This window comes from Platichthys flesus, chromosome 16 (assembly GCF_949316205.1).
Source record: "Platichthys flesus chromosome 16, fPlaFle2.1, whole genome shotgun sequence".
NCBI classification, from domain to species: Eukaryota; Metazoa; Chordata; class Actinopteri; order Pleuronectiformes; family Pleuronectidae; genus Platichthys; species Platichthys flesus.
Genome location: NC_084960.1, coordinates 7,505,581 through 7,526,517, shown reverse-complemented (window position 1 = coordinate 7,526,517; position 20,937 = coordinate 7,505,581). Strand labels below are relative to the sequence as shown.

General features: G+C 45.4%; 1 protein-coding gene across 1 annotated transcript; it reads left to right on the top strand.

The window, feature by feature from the left end:
- The first annotated feature begins 144 nt into the window (after positions 1–144).
- tbc1d16 (TBC1 domain family, member 16) lies at positions 145–20,641 on the top strand. The gene is made up of 13 exons (XM_062408797.1): positions 145–294; positions 4,471–4,683; positions 5,316–5,478; positions 5,828–6,136; positions 10,258–10,452; positions 10,693–10,840; positions 10,980–11,144; positions 12,064–12,212; positions 14,415–14,549; positions 15,485–15,671; positions 16,539–16,718; positions 17,308–17,454; positions 18,095–20,641. The coding sequence occupies exons 2-13, from the start codon at positions 4,503–4,505 to the stop codon at positions 18,392–18,394; spliced, it is 2,259 nt and encodes a 752-aa protein (XP_062264781.1). The 5' UTR covers positions 145–294; positions 4,471–4,502; the 3' UTR covers positions 18,395–20,641.
- Positions 20,642–20,937: the final 296 nt, after the last annotated feature.

Here is a 20,937-nt window from a genome sequence, read left to right as displayed (position 1 = left end):
AAACCGGAAGTGTGGTGTTTGCTCGAGTAACGGCATCAGTCGGGTGTTTGTTGAGTGTGTGATTGTGTGTCTGTGTGTGTATATGTGGATGTGTGTGTGTGTGTGTGTGTGTGTGTGTGTGGTGTAACTGTCGGAAAACACAGGGGTGCAAACGGAACTCCAGCACCCGACACCTGAGCCGGATCTAGGGGGAACGGAGGGGAGAAGACACCGGTACATGCTGCTCGGTCCCTTGCCCGCCCCGGTGACATGGATGTCGGACTCGGGCTGTGAGCTTCTGCGGCGGTGCTGAAGGTGAGCGCTCCTCCGCCCGGTGCCGCTTGTTCTTAATTTATCCCCCCTGCTGGAACAGGTGCATGTCCGCAGGGAGGACACGTTCCTCCGGTTAAGAACAAACTTTAAGTTGCTGCGTTAACGTGGACATGTTAACTAGCGAGGGATGTGGGCCGAGCCCGGGGGCTGAGGCAGCCGGACTGAAATATTCATGTCCGGGATGGTACCGGGAGAGTCTCCGGGGCTCCGGACACAAACACCACGGCGAACGTTACCAGCGTGGGCCCGGCTGTGTTTAATGCTGAGGTGGCAGAAGCCTGGTCCCATCCTCCCCTCTGTCATCCTGCTGTCAGCCGGATGCTGACTGTCAGAGCCGGCGTGGAGGCAGCTGATGGAGCCCCAGACATCCCGGCACGCCTCAGCTACACAGCCCTTGCGGTTACAGTTACTATTACAGTTACTATTACAGTTACTATTACAGTTAGAGATGCTAATACAGTTACTACTGAGGGTAAACAAGGTTTGGTGCTGACCTCAGTATTCAAACCTCATGTTTATTCCCTGACTAAGCAGTAAAAAACAAGAGCCTCCTGTGCGGTGTGCTGGAGTTTAATACAATCTGTTTTAGCATCAGTGTCAAGCTCCTAGCCTTAAAGCAACACTAGGCAACTTTTTATCTGAGCAACAGCGCCCCCTGAGGCCATACGTGGTTAATAAAAATGCTTTGAGACAGGACCTCCAGATGATGTCTGGACCCTAACCCCCGTATTTTCCCTGTGAACGCAAATGTCCAAGTGAGACGTTCTTCACCTGGCCCTCTTGAATGGAGTCCGTAGAAAGTCAGGAGAGTCCGACAAATATATGATGCTGTTATGAACGACCCGCTGCATTGTGCATTTGTAACCAGCAACATCCGAACCCAATTCTCCGGGCTTTACAATAGGTCATGTCTGAAACTGCTTTAGAAAACGACTTCTCCATGACTCCATCGCTAACTATCGTCTCTGCTGCAGCGGTGTGTGCCTCTATGGTGTGTGAAGACTCCGGTCATACAATGTGAGAGCTCGGACAAGGTGCGTGCAGCCAGGTTAGCTAGTGACAGACAGGAAGCCAGCAAATGTTTTCATTGGTTGTGTTTATTAAGCTCTTTTCAGATATCACCTCCAGAGGAAGTCAGATATTTGGGGCCTGCACTTTCTCTGCAGGTTGCCAATACAAACACTGGTATATGAACAATAATAATGGCTTTAAAATGTATTTTTGAGTGGAGCATTTAATAATTAAAACACAAACTTGTGAGTTCTCTTTGGGATACAGTCTATATTATGCTGTTACTGTTGAAATAGCCTCAAGCATATTTTTCTGACTACTTACCAGCTGACATACACTTGCTGTGCAACAACTCCAGACACAAAGGGAGGTTGTTTTCACAAATAATACCGTGAAAAGATGTTATTGTGCTGTAAACAGTAAACCCCCCCCCAACAACTGTGTTTGGTGTGAACACCCCCGCGGCTTTTAAAGCAGCACCAGTACTCCTCGGTACACTTGCACACAATGTTTAAAGGTTCCTGTGTCAGGTACTGTTCCCAGTAGAACGTGCTACACACTGGTCGTGGGTTGAGAGACTATATAACAATGGTCGATACATCTCTACTTCCTCCCACTACACAGAAATGAAGCCATGTTCTTCTTGTTCATAAAGAGTCTATGCATTTCCAAAAGAAGGTCCCATTACGTTTTGGAGCAGATCTGGAAAGAATGGCTGATCTAGGAACTTTTTCATGTCTCTCCGAGCTCTCCTCAACACGTTTTACAAGTTGTGTGAGTGTGAAACCGTCACAAATCAAAGAACCCTTTTTTGTTGACCAAAAGTTTGTAATGTAGATGTATGTGTTAGATTTAGCTTAGCTTTAAATATGTACACACAACACCAGTGAGTCACCAATGAAGTTTCATTGTGCAGAGTCCACAAGGACCTTGTTTTTCATGCTTCTTTGTGGCAGTTCTCGCTTCAAGCCCCAGGCTTGTTATTATACAGTGCAGATTAAAAGGGGTGGGGGGGTCTGTATTGGCTCCTGTATCCAAATGTCACCTGACAACCTAATTAACATGGCCAGAGGTGAGAAGCTGAGACCCTAGAAGCTTGTGGCTTCTATTCTTTGAGCCAAATTTCCACGGTGCAGGTTTCAGGTTCCTGTTAAAGGTCTTTCATTTTGGCAGGCGATTTGTTAGAAGTTTGGGAAAAATGTGGAGTATTCTGTGGCTCACAGGTATTAGACAGAGTTTAGGATGGTGTTTCAGGCCCAAAGGATGTGAGCCGTTGGATAGAAGAGCGAAAGGTCAGAGAAGAGAGGCCGTGTGCGAGCACACTGAGGTGTTGACAGCATAAAAGATGAAGCAAGGAGAAAGGAGTGAGAGGAGTCTGTCCGCGAACAGCCTACATGAAGGAGCCATATCAAACTGGCCCGGCTCATCCTCTAATCACATACAGACCAAAATAACCGCTGGATAGTAACACAGTTATTGTTGTTGTGAGTCCACTGGTAACAGTGGTGTGTCGTATTGAAAATGCCAGCTAGTCATTCTGCATGTGATGCTTGGGTGACATATCTTTCAGTTTGTGTGTATCTGGAAGGAAGAGACACCGTGTGAGTCCATCCTGGGTTATTAAAGTCGTTCAGTCGGGTGGCACTGAAGGAGTTAGCATGGGCAAATAGCCCAGTGGCTAATATTCAGTAGTTCAGTCTGATGTTGCTGTTTTAGATAACTAAGTGTTTTTAGACTTATTTCCAAAAGAAAAAGTCTGTAAATGTATCAAATCAGTCATTTATTGAATTTGGATTAAATGTGCGTCCATATGGTGTCGGAATAACTAGAAAAATTAGTTTCCATCTTTCACAGGCACCTGACACCAGACTATGATTCAGACGTTTCTATGATTTAAATGTACATTGTTTTACATTGATGTCACAAGTAATCCTTTTTCTTTGCTTTTTTGTAATTGGAAAGATTTTGTCACAGTGATCTTAAAATACCCTACACATAAACGCAACACATGTTCTTCAGCTTCCATGTTTTTATGAACACACCTAAAAACACAACCTTTATTTTCCCTTTCTGATATTTGCATAGACTAAACAAGACTTAAATTGAAAGAGGATCATAATAATGCATAAAGCATGAAGTTTAAAACTCTGAGCAAAGAATCAACATCCACGGTCATACTTTTCAAAATGTGAGCCAAATGATGACAACCTCTAGGTCCTGCCTGCACTTGGTGCCAGGAGCCCTCCTGTCTGGGCCCTGGCATCAGGAAGTGGGGTGCCTGCTTAATCAGGCAGAGGTAAACATGCCCTGTGAGGGGAAGAGGAGGGAACATTCCTCAGACGGAATGGGGAGTATGTGACACAGTGTTCAGACAACATGAGAGCAAGGTTACACACACGGAGAAGGTCCAGAGATACAAACGCACATGTCAAAACAAGAGAGGGAAAATTAATCAATGGGTTCTCTTGTATTTAAAGGGAATCAGACAGAAGCAAAACAAAAAAGCGATGTTTTATTAGATTTGCTTTTAGCGTCCTTTGAGCCTGAAAGGTAAGATCCCATCCAAACCTCTTCAAAGCACCGCGCTCGGCATCAGAGAGCTGCTTCATTTTCTGCTCGACGTGAAGTGTGTCTCAGACGAGTGAAACAATGTTAGTGGGACAAGCTGATCCCAGTTCACCACTGATGTTGGCTACATCTGTTGTCTACTGATAACAGCGAGGAATTTCACACTGAAGGAGTCAAGTGTGTTTGCTTTACACGAGTCCTTATTTACATAGCTGGTACGTGTGTGTGCTTGTGTGTGTTGTGTACTGAAGGAGGGACATGTTTATACACTAGAACAGTATCCACAGATCTTGCTAATGCAGAGTGCAGGTGTTGCACAGGGAAATGTAGGTACAGGACAGAGGGCATTGTGGGTAAGGACACTGCAGTAAGTACAAGCACACCGGTGAGAAAGGAGGTGAAGTGTAGGTGATGGTCTGTGCAGCCTTCTTATAGTGTCTTTTTATCTGACTCCTGTTTTCTTTCTCTCTTATATCATCCTCTCTTCCTGCTCCTTATCTCTCCCGGGACATTTTCATCCTGGACACTGTCCTCCCTTCCTCTTCTTCCCAAAACTCCCACCTCCTGCTCCACATTCAGAGGATGGGCCCAGTGTCCCCCTGCCTGAGGAGATGTCTCTGGGTCGGCTCCTGCGCCGCGCCTCCTCCAAGGCCTCGGACCTCCTGACCTTCAACCCCGGGGCCGGGGGCTCATCGCTGCGCTCGGGACTGGACGGCGAGATCATCTTCTCCAAAAATAATGTTTGCGTGCACCCTGCGGAGCCCCTGCCTGGCCTGGCTGAGCACCACCCAGGTTAGGCCGGAGTGATGTTGAACTGGTCTTTCCAGCTGTTTTTCTTTGTGGTATAAGCACAGCCGCTGATTCAGGCCACAAGGAACATGAGATCTGGACAAAACAGGAGACGACAAGTTACACTGCAGGGCATAATCTACAAATATACACTAGAATCTTTTTTTCCCCATAATATAATTAAGCTCCCTCATAGATAAGATTGAAAAAGGATGTTTACAGCTGTCAGCATCATTCAGGCTTTTATTTTAATATACTTCGGCCACTATGTGCTGCTGCTGTAAACATGCAATATATTGACATTATTTTAACCTGGTTTGTTTTTCTCATTCGTGTATGTGAATGACGTACGATTCAGTTTTTTTCCCTTTACCCTCAACAGTATGACAACTAACTAGCGTTTCCTCAATTTCCCATCCCTTACCTCCTGTGATTCTCCTTCTGTGTTTTAAGTTTGTTTCTCACCCTCAGGTTTGCCTCCCTGTCGTCATCTCACTGTGTGCTTATCTCTTCTTGGGTTTTATGTTTGCCAGCTAATTACAAAAAAACTGTTGCCCTCTCCTCTCATGTGACCTGACTAATCCCAGCAGAGCTCCTCCTCCTCAGGTAACGCTTGTTTATGTTGCCCCCTGCAGGCTACCTGTGTGTCCACGTGGAGAAGGATGAGATTCTGGGCACCACTCTGATTCTGACCTGGGTGCCCAACTCCCGCATCCAGAAGCAAGATGAGGAGGCGCTGCGCTACATCACGCCCGAGAGCTCGCCTGTCCGCAGGAACGCACGCCGCCGAGGCCGACGGTGGGGGATGTCGTTACTTAAAATGTCTCTGGTCCATTTAAACAGATTATTATAAGTTCTAAATTTAGTTTGAAAGTTAAAACACAGAACATCATTCAGCTATGAGGAGTTGATCATGATGATGATCCTTATTAATATTTAGAAGCGGAGAGCTCTTTGTCTGATTCTTAAATGTGAATTCATTTTCAGCAATCAAATTATATTATGTTTGCATTTTGATTCAGAAGATTCCTCAGTATGTCTTCTGGCAAGTTATCAGTGGAGTTTCAGGGAAAGCTTCACTATAATGAAATTTATATCAGTATTATTCATGATAGTGATTGTGTTTTAAACCAACCATCCCCTCCAGACCCCACTCCCGTCCTCCAGCAGCGCAGGAGGAAGATGAGGAGGAAGAGAGGAATATTCCCAGCAGCACCTCCACAGAGAGCCACGGCCTGGTGGTGGAAGCCGGAGCGGACGCCTCCTCACGCCCGCACCAGCTGCCCTTGGCCGTGGAGGAGGGGGACGAGGGTTCCTGCGAGCTGTCGGACGAAGTGAGCAGGGACAGCACCATGGGTTCGGACTCGGATACCTTCTCCTCCCCCTTCTGCTTGTCCCCCGTCAGTGAGGCCCTCTGTGAAAGCAGCGGCTCCGTCTTCCTGGACAATGAAACCAGGTCGGTGAAAGGGTTGAAATTAACCATATTGTTCATACACAGCAGAGATTGGTTCAGTCTCTATCATTCACTTACAAAAAAATTATTTCGATGAAATGATACAGTTTGGAGTTTTTGGAGAATCTCCCAGGGAATTCTGTTTTGAAGAGAGCGCCGATGGGACGTATCGGATGCATTTTTTCATATTTAGCCTGCTCATCCTCGTTTCCAGGATTACCAAGCTTTAATTCATGGCAGCGTCTCGGCGGTGGCCTCTTCCAAATCCATTTAATGTATTTCCTCAACAGCAATGATGATGGCGGGGTCTTATATTACCTGCCCGCTCTGATTGGATCAGTGGACCAATTCCATTCTTTTTAATTATTACTTTTAAAAATAGAAAAAAACAATGTGAAAAAATGTAACACATTTCCCTTGGAGTAGATAGCGGTTGTGGAGTAAATTGTAAAGAAAAGTACCCGAAAATATATCTACAGTGAAGTACAGATACATGAAAAATGTACTAAAGGAAAGTTACAAAGTTAATGTACTTTATTATGACCCACCACTGACTTACCGACTGAGCTCTTATAATAATAATCTAGTTCATCTGAGAAATTGTTACTTACATGTTTTAATAGTCTGTCGTTGCACAGTAACCCTGAATGTTCTTTGTTACACAAGTGACCATGTTAATTATCAAGTGATGTATCTATTACTTTAACCTGCCACAAGGTGGAGCCAAAAAGAAAATAATTGATTTCAGGAGGAATCATTTACACTCTTTGGCCGCATGGTGGCTTCCTGCACTACGCGGGGAGCAGGTAGATGACTTCAGTAGTGCCTGTAACATGACTTCAAAGTGGGTTCACTGCATTTGAAGCAGATTTCAATCCAAGTGTTTTATAATGACGCAGAGGGAACAAAATAAGTCCACAAATCCTACAAACTCAAGACCTCAGTTCTTCCAGAGAGCGTTGTCTAATCAAGGGAGCCATCTGGACAGTGACTGGGCTGCAGCACGGACCTCGCAGCCCTTTGACTTAATGATTCCCTCCTTGGTCGTTTCCGCAGCAGCTATTCGGCCTGACATGTTGCCCAGAATGTGTGAGTCTGTGTCGAGCACACAGAGAGAGAGTGAGAGAGTGAGAGAGTGAGTGAGTGTGTGTTTAACCACTCTCAGACCCCAGCCTGCTGTAAGTGCAGTCAGTGTGTGACTTGGCAACACTCTGAGCTTCACAGCTTCTAACCTTTACTCTGTCCTTCTCTTCCTCCTCTCCCCTGTGCTTCACTCACTATTAGTGCCTCTCTTCAGCTCTCTGGCACTCGTATCCATCCTCTTCTCTGCCAGTTTTTCCCTTCTTCTCCCCGTCTTCTTCCCTCGGCCTCCGTCCGTCCACTCCTTCCTCTCTCCATTTTTGCATTTTTCTCTCGTGCTCATTCTCTCCGTTTTTCCTCAATAATGTTTCTGTCTGTGTTGCCCACCTCTCAAATATCTTGCCCTCCTCCCCTTCCCTTCCTAAAGTCTGTGTGAAGCCCTTTGATTCCCAGTGCTCCCGGGGTTGTTGTGCTGGGCTGAATGTCAGCTCTCCGGATTAGAGGACTGAAGAGACCGGAGCAGCAGCCAAAACCCTGGAACCCACTCAATCTCTCTTTCTCTCTCTCTTGCTTTAATTGACACTGTTAAGGGGCCAGGAACTGGAAACATGTCACTTGGAATCACTCAAAGAGAAAGAGCCGCGTATGGGAGTGCGAGAGCGGATGAAAAGGGGGCTGGGGGGGGAGCGAAAAAGAGAAATCCACAGCAATCTCTGTCAAGCTTCTTAACGAGTTTCTTAAAAGTTCAACAGTAGTTTATTATGCCACTCTTCTTCGCTGTCTTTACTTTTAGCTTTAAGTTGTACCTCAGAACTATGGTTTTATTACGATAGATCTAATATCGTATTTTGACACTGATCAACAGAATAAGATCTTAAAGTCATTAAAATTCAATCTTTTTGGCTTTGTATACACCTGTACCTGAATGAAACTAACCCCTCACTTGTATCATGAGATCCGGCTCGGGGGTCCTGGCCGTCTTTCTGGAGATGAGCCTGACATGTAGAAAGTTCTGGACGAGAGTACATCTGACTTTCTTGTACAGTATTTTTATTCTTTGGAAGTTGGAAAACTACACGAGGAATACAAACCATACTGACCACTCTCCGGTGTGTGCCAGCAGAGCCCGCTCAACCCCCTTCACCCAAGCCCTTCCCCGTCTCTCGGCTCCCTTCAGGGATTAGCCGAAGGGCCTGCGTGTCCCCAGAGGCCTGTCGCACTCGGCCCTGGTTCACAGGGTGACCTGGCAGCACCTTCCCCCTGGGGTAGAGGCTGCTTCATGTGGAGAGAGGTGTTATGAAGAGCCTTGGGGGCAGTTTGATCCAGCCCTGGCCTGGTGGGACAGGAGCCTGGCTTGTTTACATAATGTACTCTTTGTACAGTCTATGATGTGGCTGCTGCCTCCATTTGCTGCCCACGGTACATGGATAGATTCAGGCTGTTGACACTGACAGACGTTGTTAATCATTCATTGATTTTCTGCTTGAACGTAGCACAGCGGGTGATCCATGCCTAAATGCCAAGAATCGTTTGCTTTCTGACAGATTTCCAAGTTTTTTTTTCTCCTTTTATTTCAATAGGAAAAAAATGTTGTTGCATATGCGCTTGAAGCATGCAAGAGGAATGAAGGAAACATCGGCTGTAAATGGCCTCATAGGCCTTTTAAACACCCCACAGTCATAGGAGTCACGAAGCAGTGAGTACGGTAGTCCTTTAAACGAGCCGCTCCACATTTCAGATTGCTTAACTCCCTTAACAGAGCTCTCTGTGCCTCTGTCCCAGTCTCCTCCTATTCCACAGTCTGGTCTGTGGCGTGATACATTAGACAGAGAGCAGTAAATCACCAGATAGCCGAGGAAACTGTGCAGCTTGGATTGATCAGCCATGTTATTTTCCCATCTGCTTACAGGGAAATGATTAGCCAGACATGATGGATTCGTGGTATAATAGATTAAACCTGGCCTCCCTCCCTCGTCTCAACCAAAATACCAACACGACACTTGTGTTTGCCTGTAAAAACTCTATATTGATGATAGTTTCCTGATGATTATAGTTTTTTAGAATAAAAAGATGTGTAATTTTACAAAGGAGTACTTGTTAAATTCAATCATTTACATTTTCTTTAATTGGAGACAATATAAACACATTCAAGTTGAATTTAGTTTTTTACAAATGTTTATTTCAATGAGAGTAGTACACAAATCTTCATTTAGACGCCTGCTTCTCAAATATCAGTGCAGAGCATTTCATATGTTGGTCAGTTTCTCAGCATTAGTGTTTCTTGAGACATGTTTGCATGATGGTCATTAGCTCTGGTCAGTTCACTTGTGTGTGTGTGTGTGTAAAGAGTGAGAGACATAAACAGGCCAGTCAGTGTCTCTTATGATGACTGAAGAGCTTCTGTGGGTGTTTGTGGTGGTGCAGGGTGCGTGTTTGTTTTGGCCACACATGTAGATTTGTCTGTTTTTCTGGGTTGTGTGTGTTTTTTCTGTACATATATGCATTGTGTGTGTGCGTGGCTGGGTGTGTGTGTGTCTGGGTGTCTCTGCTCCTGCAGCAGAGGAACCGTCAGCTCAGGTTTCGGTGCCGGGAACAACATGCTGGCCATGGGGGAATGACAGGGGAAATTGGACGGCAGACAGTGTGATTTGTGTGTGTGCAGATCTCCTTATGTGTGTGTGTGTGTCCTCAGAAGCCTCCATGCATTCCTCCCATTCCCAGCCCATTGGAGGAACCATATTGAGACGCAAAACAACAAGGCAGAACTGAGCTGGGGATAATCCTATATGTCTGCACAATTATCACCGGCTAAATGCTGCTGGCTACTGTCTACATGATATTTATTATTAATGTCCCACATAGAAGAATAGATCTGGATCTGAATGTGAGGCACAAGAGAGGAGAGGTTTTTGTGCAGAGAGGATGAACGGCGTCTGAACTCTTCATGGAAAATATGTCTCAGTTCGCAGTCAAATTCCCCCAAAAGTGGGAGCTCCTGATTCACAGAAAACGTGTGCATCTTTTATTTTTAATTTCTTTGCCAGAGAGCTGTGTGAGGAGGCCATGACCCACTCAGCCAGCTCGGCCTCCAGCCTGGACAGCCATGCCCCGTCGGAGAGCAGCGGCCGGTCGCAGGGCGTGCGCTGGGAGGAGCAGCAGAAGGTGCTGGCTCTGGAGCAGTTGTGCGGAGTCTTCAGGGTGGACCTGGGTCACATGAGGTCGCTGAGACTCTTCTTCAGGTCAGTCCTGTTCTCAGAGGTCACAGGGAGGTCAAGAGGTGTCGCCTCATCTCGCTACTGTGCAGTGCTCCACGCTGTGTTGCCGGGTGTGGGACGGTGTTGGTCTGTTTAATGATGATAATTTGAATAAAAATGGAGGATATTATTATAAGTAAGAAATACAGGCTGTGTCTTTTAATACATTAATAACATATTGCTTCGATGGGTCTTTGTGTTGTTTACTTAATTGTGCTGCTGCAGTGACGAGGCATGTACCAGTGGCCAGCTGGTGATCGCCAGCAGAGAGAGCCAATATAAGATCCTGCACTTCCATCACGCCGGCCTGGACAAGCTGGCTGAGGTTTTCCAGCAGTGGAAGTGCTGCAGGGAAACTCAGCTCAAAGACCAGGTCGGGTTACGATCCAAAATGGCCTAGAGTTTTTATTGTGAAACAAATGCATTTTTCAGCCTTTCGTTTTTGTGACCAGAAATTTTACCCAGTTGAATTATTTTTGTCTTCTTAAGTCGGTTGTCTCTCTACCGTTCAGGTGTCAAATGAGAAATCCTGCATGCAGTTTTCCATTAAGAGGGCCACGCTACCATCAGCGGAGAGCCACCCAGAGGAGAAGCTCTACCGGCGGCTGGACGTCACCACCTGGCTGCGCCATCTCAACCACAGTGGACAGGTTGAGGAGGAGTATAAGCTTCGTAAGGTATGTCTGTGCATACATTCATCTTTTTTAAAACGCTGAAGGGGTCAAATAGATAAACAAGTCATCCAATACATTTCTTTCTACTGCTGCAATCCATACAGTCAAGCTTCACATTTTTTTCGATTGAAAGTCATTTTGAAAGTCAACTACGCAGTCTCTAGCTTTCAGTTTTAATCAGCTCCCCTATTCTGTAAATAATGACTGGGTGGGTCTCGGCCGATTCCGCCGTGTGAGTCACTTCACTTCTGTGAAATTGACTCTACTGAAGAATCACCATCTTACTCAAATGAGTCAGTGGCAGTTTGTCTGTGACCAGGACGTTTCCTCAGTAAACACAAATATAGAAACCTAACATTGCTGCATCTGCTGGACGATGTTTTTTTTCAGGAAGTTTCAGTTGTGCAACATTTTGCACAACTCTAGAAATAAAACATCTAAGCCTTTTTTTGACTCAGAGCATGCCTGCACATCTGGGTCGGGGTTTTCTCAGGAGTTTGCCTTTCACATATGACAAACACAGCGGGAGATTATCTGGTCAGACGTGTTCACAACAACACTGAAATCTCCGCAGCGTTCAGGTGATGGCTGGCGCAGCAGGCAGAATAAATTAATGTGTTTTTGTTTACAGCACATCTACGCCGGCTTCAGGCCCTCATCACCAAAAGCTCATCTGCATCATTATTTTTCACACGCCCACATGCTTGCTGTGAATCCTTCAGAGAATCTCCTGCTGTGTTCTCTCAGGGGCTCATTCGGACATTATCTGGAGTTTCTACTGGGCTTGTCTTGTTTGCATGTTCCCTGTCATCCTTTTGAAGTGATCCCCGTTGTGTGCCCCCCCCCCCCGCTTGCCCGCCGGGTTTTGGAGAACACTCTCTTTTTTGCTCACCGTGTTTGTTTACCTCCCACTCCTCACCAGGCCATCTTCTTCGGTGGTATTGACCCATCCATCCGTGGCGAGGTGTGGCCCTTCCTGCTGCACTACTACAGCTACGACTCAACCTCCCAGGAGAGGGAGGCTTGGCGACTGCAGAAACGCACCCACTCTCATGACATCCAGCAGAGGAGGTGGGGAAGTGTGTGTTTGTGCTGTGCAGAAATAAGGCTGCGAGTAATCTGTGCCACAAAAATGAAATGCATCAAGGCATTCCAAGGGTTTATATGACGTTATGGAAATCAATTTGTGTTAAAGCGTCCGACCGAGACCCAGCAGTGTTTTGACACGTGAAGCGGCAGATAAACTGTCACATGGCTGCGGCATCGGCTGCCAAATGCTCAGTCAGTCAAACATGAAACCATATGTGAGTCCATTGTGGCTTTTTCATCGCAGACGCCGAGCAATCAATAGGCACAATCAGGGAGGTGTTAAGGGGAGGTGCCGGGTGTGAAATAAAAGGTCTCTGGAGAAAAAACATGTCAGTGCTTATCAGATCATACTCTCTCATCAGACGCCGCGCTGGAACGCACACGCACACACGTCACACACACACACCAGCACTTCCACAAGGCTTTATTTATCTCCGCCCCGCCATCAAAAGGGTGAGCGCGCACATATTCAAACACATTCTGTGTCTGGAATGAATAAGATAATTTGACCCGTTTCATCCGTATGGCCTATTAACATTTTGAGTACATGAGAAGGTCTTATTAAAGTCAGGTAATTAGAGCCCCTGTTCTGACTATGATATGGATTCCTTTAAAGACCATTTGACTAGAGCAGCCTCCAGGGCCACCGGTTGATCATTAGGAGTGAGGATACATGTCTGTGGTTTTCCTCCTCGTCTCCTAACCTCCTGTCCCTCCCTCAGCTCTGATCACTGGGCGGCTAGAAATGGAAGCAATGCAGCTCTGTAACAAAGACCAGCAGGTACAAAGTGAACAGAGTGAGGAGGAGTGAAAGAGAAGAATAGTGAACATAATGTAACTGTGGGTAAAATGCTCTAGAAACAAATTTTTAAATGAGGTTATCTTTTCTTTTTGATTATTTAGGTGTATTTATTGGTTTTCCTGTTACAAACTCTACACAATCTAAATTTGTTGCATTTAATTGCTGGCATATTGGAGAGTGAAATTCCCAAAAGCCCCATTTTTGGTTAAGATTTTTTGGAGACGAGACGAGGACCTTAAATACACCTTCACACCGTTTGTTCAGACAAATTACTGATTCTTCTCATTATAGCTTATTTCACAGTCTTAAAATGTCCAAGATGTTCATATCATGTTTTGTCTGACCGTCAATCCAAGATGGAAACACCAAGTCGGATCCGAGCCGGCGGCCGCTGCAGGAAGTCGTGCCACCGTAGGCGTTGACAGGGTTTTCTGCTTCATCTTCTGCAGTTTGACTAATTACTTAACAGGTTTAGTTCTGACTGTCTTTTGTTTTTGAGCTTGAAGGTAATAAATCTCACTCGGCATCATGAACGGGATCATTTTAAACTCAAGCAGAAACATTTCTCTTAAAGAGGCATTAGTCACGTTGATGATCTGGTGCTTCTTTTATATGCATTTCATTTTACAATTAATTGGGTTTGGTGCCGTTTTATCTTTATTCACTAGTATTTCTACAGATGGACATCCCCAAACAAATTCAGAATGCAAATGCTGTGGTTTGCGGTATAAGTCCATTGACAATGTTCCTGTTTATTTCTCCTCTGTTAACACCAACCCTGAGTGGTGAAAACTAAACTCCAGAGCAGCACCCTCCAGAGAGAGAGAACCATAGAAATGAGGCCGGGCAGCGTCCAATGACACAAGCGCACGGTGCCGAAAACTAAACAGTTGCGTGGCATTGCATCAGGTGTGTGCTCACTATTCCTGGTGGGGCCACACGGAAAACAAACAGTGTTAATTAAATCCCCTCTGCTTGTTAGGACTTGAGTACATTAGTGCCATACACAGAGTGCATTGCTAATACAGTCCCTAACATTTAGAGGGATGGTTGGGGGTTTTATGGTTGTGGTATTATCCTCTATGGAGTGCTTGATGGTGAAATAACCCTTCAGACTACTGCTTGCCCACCCCCGTGTTTTTCAGTTTGTTTTAGCAAGGTATTAGGTTTTTTACACCAGAGTATCATTTAAGGTAAAGAATATTTGAAAGTGTTTTAATCCTAATTAGAAGGCATTTCCTTAGAGACCGTGCTGTAGAACTTTCTTTTATCGCTCTTTACTTTCTAAGCAAGTTAACTTTGGACACCAGTTAAGAAAAACAGCTGCAGTATCTTTTTTTTTTATCTAACTGTTCAAGCTGGTGTCTGCGTGTTTTCCTCAGACTGTCCATGAGCCCAGAGGAGCACAGTGAGTTCTGGAGGAAGGTCCAGTTCACAGTAGATAAAGATGTGGTGAGAACAGACCGCAGCAACCACTTCTTCAGAGGAGAGAATAACCCCAACGTGGAGATCATGAGGTTAGACCCACTTCTCTCTCCCCCCCCTCCACTCCTGATCTCTATCTCTTTCGCCCCTTCCTCCTTTCACCGTCTCTCAAACCATCCTTATCATTCCATTTCCTCCGTCCCGTGCACAGGCGTACCTCTTCATTTCATATTTCAAACTCTGGGGGAGCCACAAATGAGTTTCATGCTTTATTGACTCCAACTAAGCCGCCTGAGTACTTTTGATGCATACTAAGAGCTAATGGCTTTCTAAACGAGGAGCAAGAGGATTTAAATGGCATATTAGTTCAGTGACTCTCAACGAGGCTCCTTGTATTAGTCTAGGTAATATGTCTTCTTCTGTGCGTGCGAAGGGGTGATAGCTGTGCCGCACATGTCCAAATACAAAGCACTCATGCCTCCTCTGTTATCTCACATCTATTGTCCCGATGCTATCTTCAATATTCCAAATTCAAAACCACTGCGAAGTCCGCTTCCTCAAAAACTCCTCGTCCTTTTTCCAAACGACGTCTATTCACGTCTCGGTTAATATCGCAGCAAAACAATAGAAGCGTCCTCTGGGTTTTGACTTTGTTTATACAACACTTGCTAATGCACGAGGACTGCCAGGGAAGTCTCCTTCAAAGTGGTAACCATATGCAAAAAAAGGAACGAGAGAGATCATTAATTATCTCCCTAGTTACCAGAGGAGTTGGCATAGCAGCCCCTAAGCAGGGCTCATGTTTTTCTGGGCACCACCAGCCGGGCTGAGACACATGCTGGATCATTCAGGGTGTTTGGGTGGGACCGGGCTTTGCAGTGGTTTGGCTGAGCTGTGGGGTCGTCAACATTTCTATAAAGGAGAGTCAAAATGCATGTGTTGCTCCATTGCCCCGTCATGTCAGTGTGTTTTCTGCTGAGAGATGTAACGTCGGCACTAAGATGTCTGTGGCTGTTCTTGCCCCCAGGCGGATCCTGCTCAACTATGCAGTGTTCAATCCAGACATGGGCTACTGCCAGGGCATGTCTGACCTGGTGGCCCCGCTGCTCACCGAGATCCAGGACGAAAGCGACACCTTCTGGTGCTTCGTCGGCCTCATGGAGAACACCATCTTCATCAGCTCCCCGCGCGACGAGGACATGGAGAGGCAGCTGGTAGGACGTTTCTGTGTGCCTCTTTGGTTTTGGGGAAATGTGCGGGCGTGGAGATACAGGGGCCAGTACACTCAGTCAGAAGTACACAAGGGATGGTCAACAAGCTCTGGGAAACTCCCTCCTTCCCTTCTCACCTTTCTGGTGTCAGAATTTGGAGGGTGGAGTGTGTCCAATCATTTCTATAAACATTTGACACCAGGAATCAGACAGTCACACCCACCTCTCGCTGTGCAACGTGGCGAAAGAGGGTGTCTTGTTATGTTTGCCGTGAGCTTTATTCATTCTTCTTTGCACAATAGATTCCGTCCCTTTTTATATGTGCAACTGACCAAAATGATTATTACATCCGCCTCTTTTGTATGAAATCTCCAGGCTATAAGCATTATTAACTTCTGACATGATCCCTCACTTTAGCATGACCCAAATGTCTGTGAGAAGCTAAGCAGAGACCAGCGGGTCACAGTGGGAGAGGCTCACATCGAGCAAGCTGATTGGTGGATCCAACATCCTGTCTGGAAATGTTCTCCATTCTTTTTCTATTCAAAGTTTGGGCGTACATCTCAGCCTAATGCTGCCAGAAGCGAGTATATGAGGAAATTAACTCAGATTTATGTTGACCATCCTGTCGTGGTTTTGGCCATTTTCCATACTATTTTAATTTCAAGCTCGTTTCACCGATGTAGAAGTTTAGTTACTTACAGATTGATTTATAAGTCCTCATTTCTTTTAATGTTTCTGGACATTGTGGTTTGTTAAATGTGACTCTGCTTCCTAGTGGACACACACGTATAAAGAGAAACACATGCAGCCAGGTCCTTATGACTAACGTTAGTAACATGGCGTGTACTGATCCTGACCCGGCTGCAGATGTACCTGCGGGAGCTGCTGCGCCTCATGCTGCCCCAGTTCCACCAGCACCTGACCAGACTCGGGGAGGACGGCCTCCAGCTGCTCTTCTGCCACCGCTGGATCCTGCTCTGCTTCAAGCGAGAGTTCCCCGACACCGAGGCTCTGCGCATGTGGGAGGCCTGCTGGGCGCACTACCAGGTCAGGGCAAAGTCTGCACGGCTCCTTTGCATACACCAGGTCGTAAGAAAAGAACACTTTGCATATATGAGTGGGCGTTTGGCAGCGTCTGGTTTCACTACAGGCATGTGAGGATTTTATCAGGACACAAACAAAAAACTAATTGTTGGATCAGTCAGAGCTAATGTTACTCTTGTGTCACTACAGATGCTTAATGCCTTTTATTACCTCTTTTAATTCAACAGTGATAAGACTTTATTCATTAGAATCCAGTGACTTCTCCACCTCACACTGATGCACTACATCCAGTGAACTGTGTCGTGTTCCCCCTCAGGACACAGGATTTAACACCTCTCCTCACTGAGGTCAAATATCACTGCCATCTGTTCAGACTCTCTGCTCTCCCTCTAATTACTGTTACCTTTCTCTGTATTATTATTATTATTATCTAATGATTTAAAATATGATTATTGTCTTTATCAATCTATGTTTTTCAAGTGAATATATGTATATTTGTGCTTTAAGGGCTTAAAATACAAGTTCTGAGATCATGTTCTCAATGGACTCTAAGTGTAGATTTCTTCATCGCCCTCTTTCCTTCTCTTTACAGACGGACTATTTCCACTTGTTCCTGTGTGTGGCCATCATTGTTCTCTACGGGGAGGATGTGACCGAGCAGCAGCTTGCCACTGACCAAATGCTGCTCCACTTCAGCAACCTCTCCATGCACATGAATGGAGAACTGGTGCTAAGAAAGGTTACTTACTACTTTCTTAACCCTCAGCCATGTACCGACATCAGAGCGTGTTTAATTATTTATATCTGCACGTCTGTAAACCGAAAGTACATGAGTACCCATACATAAAGTATTAGAATAATCTGTGTTATGTTATATTCATGCTGTACTAGACGCTGTCATGTTTGCATCAGGCCCAATGCTGCAGCAGAGCAGCTCTGATGCACTGTAACCTGCCCACAGAGGCCTTGAGCTGCTGACTGGTCTGCTGCCAGGCCATGCACAGGATTTATGATCTGCCTCTCTGCTATTGTGTCTGTGCCCTCGCCCTCATGTTTATGGATGCTGTGTTAGCACTGCTGCAACCACAGGCAGTGAGTCCATGTTAGCGTGCAGAACACACAACGCCTTTTGTTGTTGCCCAAGATTTTTGCATCCTGCCTCTCCGGGAGCAGGCGGGGCAGCTTCTTAGCTCTAGGTAAAATAGCGCAACTGCAACCTTGACAGCAGTTTTTGGTTTTAGCTTGAAGTCAAGGCTGTATTTCAATGTTTCAATCCACTAGGTCTGATATGTGCCGCTGTTTTGTGTTTGTCTGTTTCTTCACTCTTCAACATTTAGCTATGTTAGTTAATGCTGCCCTCTCTCGCCCCACTCTCCCAGGCCCGCAGCCTCCTCTACCAGTTCCGCCTCCTACCCAGGATCCCATGCAGCCTTCACGACCTTTGTAAACTCTGTGGCCCGGGGATGTGGGACAGCCGCTACATCCCCACTGTGGAGTGTTCGGGTGAACACCCAGACTCACAGAGCTGCCCCTATGGAGGCACGTCCACCCCACAGCCCTCCTCACCCTCCCCGTCATCCACACCCTCACCTTCTCCAAACCCCACCCCCACGCCTCCAGCAGAGGGCAAGAGAGGATCCAGAACCCGGGAGATTTTCACTTTCCGGAAACAGTCCTGAGGCGGAGGTTCTGGGGAGTTAGTCCAGCCGAGTTTATGATCCATCCTCTGGATTCCTGAACTATTTGTTGACCTCTGACTCCTCTCTCTCCACAGTCCCTGCCTCTTGTTCCACTACTGTAATGTGGACTTTTCTGTCACTTGATCCTTTCCTGTGGTGCATTGTGGAGCAATGCCTTACCAGAATGTTATTTCAAACATTGACTGAATATGCGATGAGGATGGTTCGCCGTTCGACCGGCTGGAGGGTCAAGGGGCTGCTTTCCCCAGGATGGACAATCACCAGCCACTATGTTGGTCTGGAGCTACTTCAGGTTTTCGACTGCTGCTGGTCTGGCATGCTTCCATGGGCTTTGTGGGCAGTGGGTCACACAAGGGTCTGAGGCAACCTGCCCGAGCTCTCTCTGACTCTGACCACGGGTCAAACCAAACTGGAGATTCATTCACAGGACTTGAACTTGAAGTATTGAAAATGTTTCTGTGTTCTCACAAAGGAATATTTGTGTGAATATTGAATCATATTATGTGCATATCTCCAGTCGGTCAGAACAGGACATTTTTAACATGAAATACAAACCCTTCGTGTTGACAAAGAAATGTTAACCCAGAAATAGGATTATGACAAATTACTGGAACATTTAAGTTTTGTTTCATTTTTTATTTCCAACAAGTAAATGTTTGCGTTTATATCGACAGTTACAAAATATTTAGCAATATTATATCCTTGCATGAAAAGATTATTTCTATATAGAGGGCACTGTATGTTTTTTTTTAAAACACATAAGCCCCAAACAGAGATTTGTTTACACGACAAACACTCATGTCGTGATAGGGCTCTGCATATTTCCTCATCCGATTGTGGTTGGGAACATTCTCATCTTTTGTTTTCTGACAAACGGGAGGAAGCCAGCCGTATGTTTCCTTCTGATAAACTCAGAGGCAGATGTTCATGTTACCTGTCGTGCAATTGGAGCTTCACCATTTACACGTAAAGCACCGCAAGATATAAAATGACTTTCCTGTCAGAGGATTGGACGGAAACGACAGCCCTGTCTGCCGCAGCGAGCATAGATCATGTTTTATCTCGACGGGGAAATTGATGGCCTCCTGTTTTACTTGAAGTTTTGTCATTTATGTTGAACCATGTTTAGGCAGGGTTATGAAAAATCTGTTTATTTTTTCCGTCCTGCATCATCTCCACTGTCACCTGAAAATGAATGACACTATCAACACTAAGAATCAGTCCACCGGAATGTAGCGTGTTTTCGCTTCTTCTCGCTCAAATAGGGAAGCGTGAAACTCTTCTTTATGTGTGTCTGTGTGTGTGTGTGTGTGTATGTGTGTGTGTGTGTGTGTGTGCGTATAGAAACTGATGTGACCTCTAAACATCTGGTAATGAGTCGGAGAACAGCCGTAAAAGGCCTCCCCCTCTGACCAGTCTCTTTAATTATAGAAGTCGTCATGGGGAGAAGTAGGCAGAGGAAAGAAGAAAGAAAAAGTTGGCTCTTTGGACTCCTCAGAGAAAACAACACACGAGAGAGATGGAGAGAAATGGGACGATTTAGGCTTCGTGCAGAGAAGAATAGTGATCTGCAGCTTGCTTCTGTGATTTGCAATTCCCAGATACAAAGATGGCACCTGGAGGCTTTCACCCCTGGGAGCTTCGGAGTCCCGGGGACAAAGACATCTTGAAATTGGTGTTAAAATGAAACATTAGGACCTTCAATCAGCCTCCCTCCACCCCTCTGTCTCACGCTCTCAATTTTTTTGGGTGTCTTCCACTCTCACTCAGCAAGCAGTCGCTGCAAATGACATTCACAACTGCTCCTTTTTCCTATTACTTATCGCGTGCAGCTGCTCATTGGAAATGCCCGCAGAGTTTTGAAGATTGGGCGGCTGCATTCAAATGAGCATAGTCGGAGATGTACGATGGGATAATCAAAGTCCCTCTCTCTCTATCTCTCCATCAGAGTGTGTGCGTGTGCGTGTGCGTGTGTGTCTGTATACGCCAACGCCTCTTTGATCTCATGAATTTGATTGAAGTCTTCATAGAAATTGCACTGTCTGCACAGGCACTGTTAGTCACACGCTTAATTATCAACGACTCCTATTTAAAGGGGTTGTAAACCAGTCACCACTGAATGTACAATGTTGCTGTTGAGCTCCAAGATATGTTGATATGTCTGAATTCATCACACAAAGAAAGAACGTGCTCATGTTCTCAGTAAAAATACAAAATACAATCATACTATCATGAAACATTGGTAGAAAATGTTTTCACCAATACTTTTCTCATTAAACACTGCTGAAGTAATTGGATCAAGTCTATATATTCACTGTATTTTTGGAACATACATAACAAACAAAAATATATGCATCTACGTTATAATAAAAGAGGTTATGAAATACATGATCATATATCATAAATTCGGTGATGGAGATATAATGATCAATTATCCAGAGGTATATGTTTAAAAAAAAAATGAAAGACATTTTTTAATCTTATAAAAGATAAAATAGATCTTCTGACATCCACACAGTTAT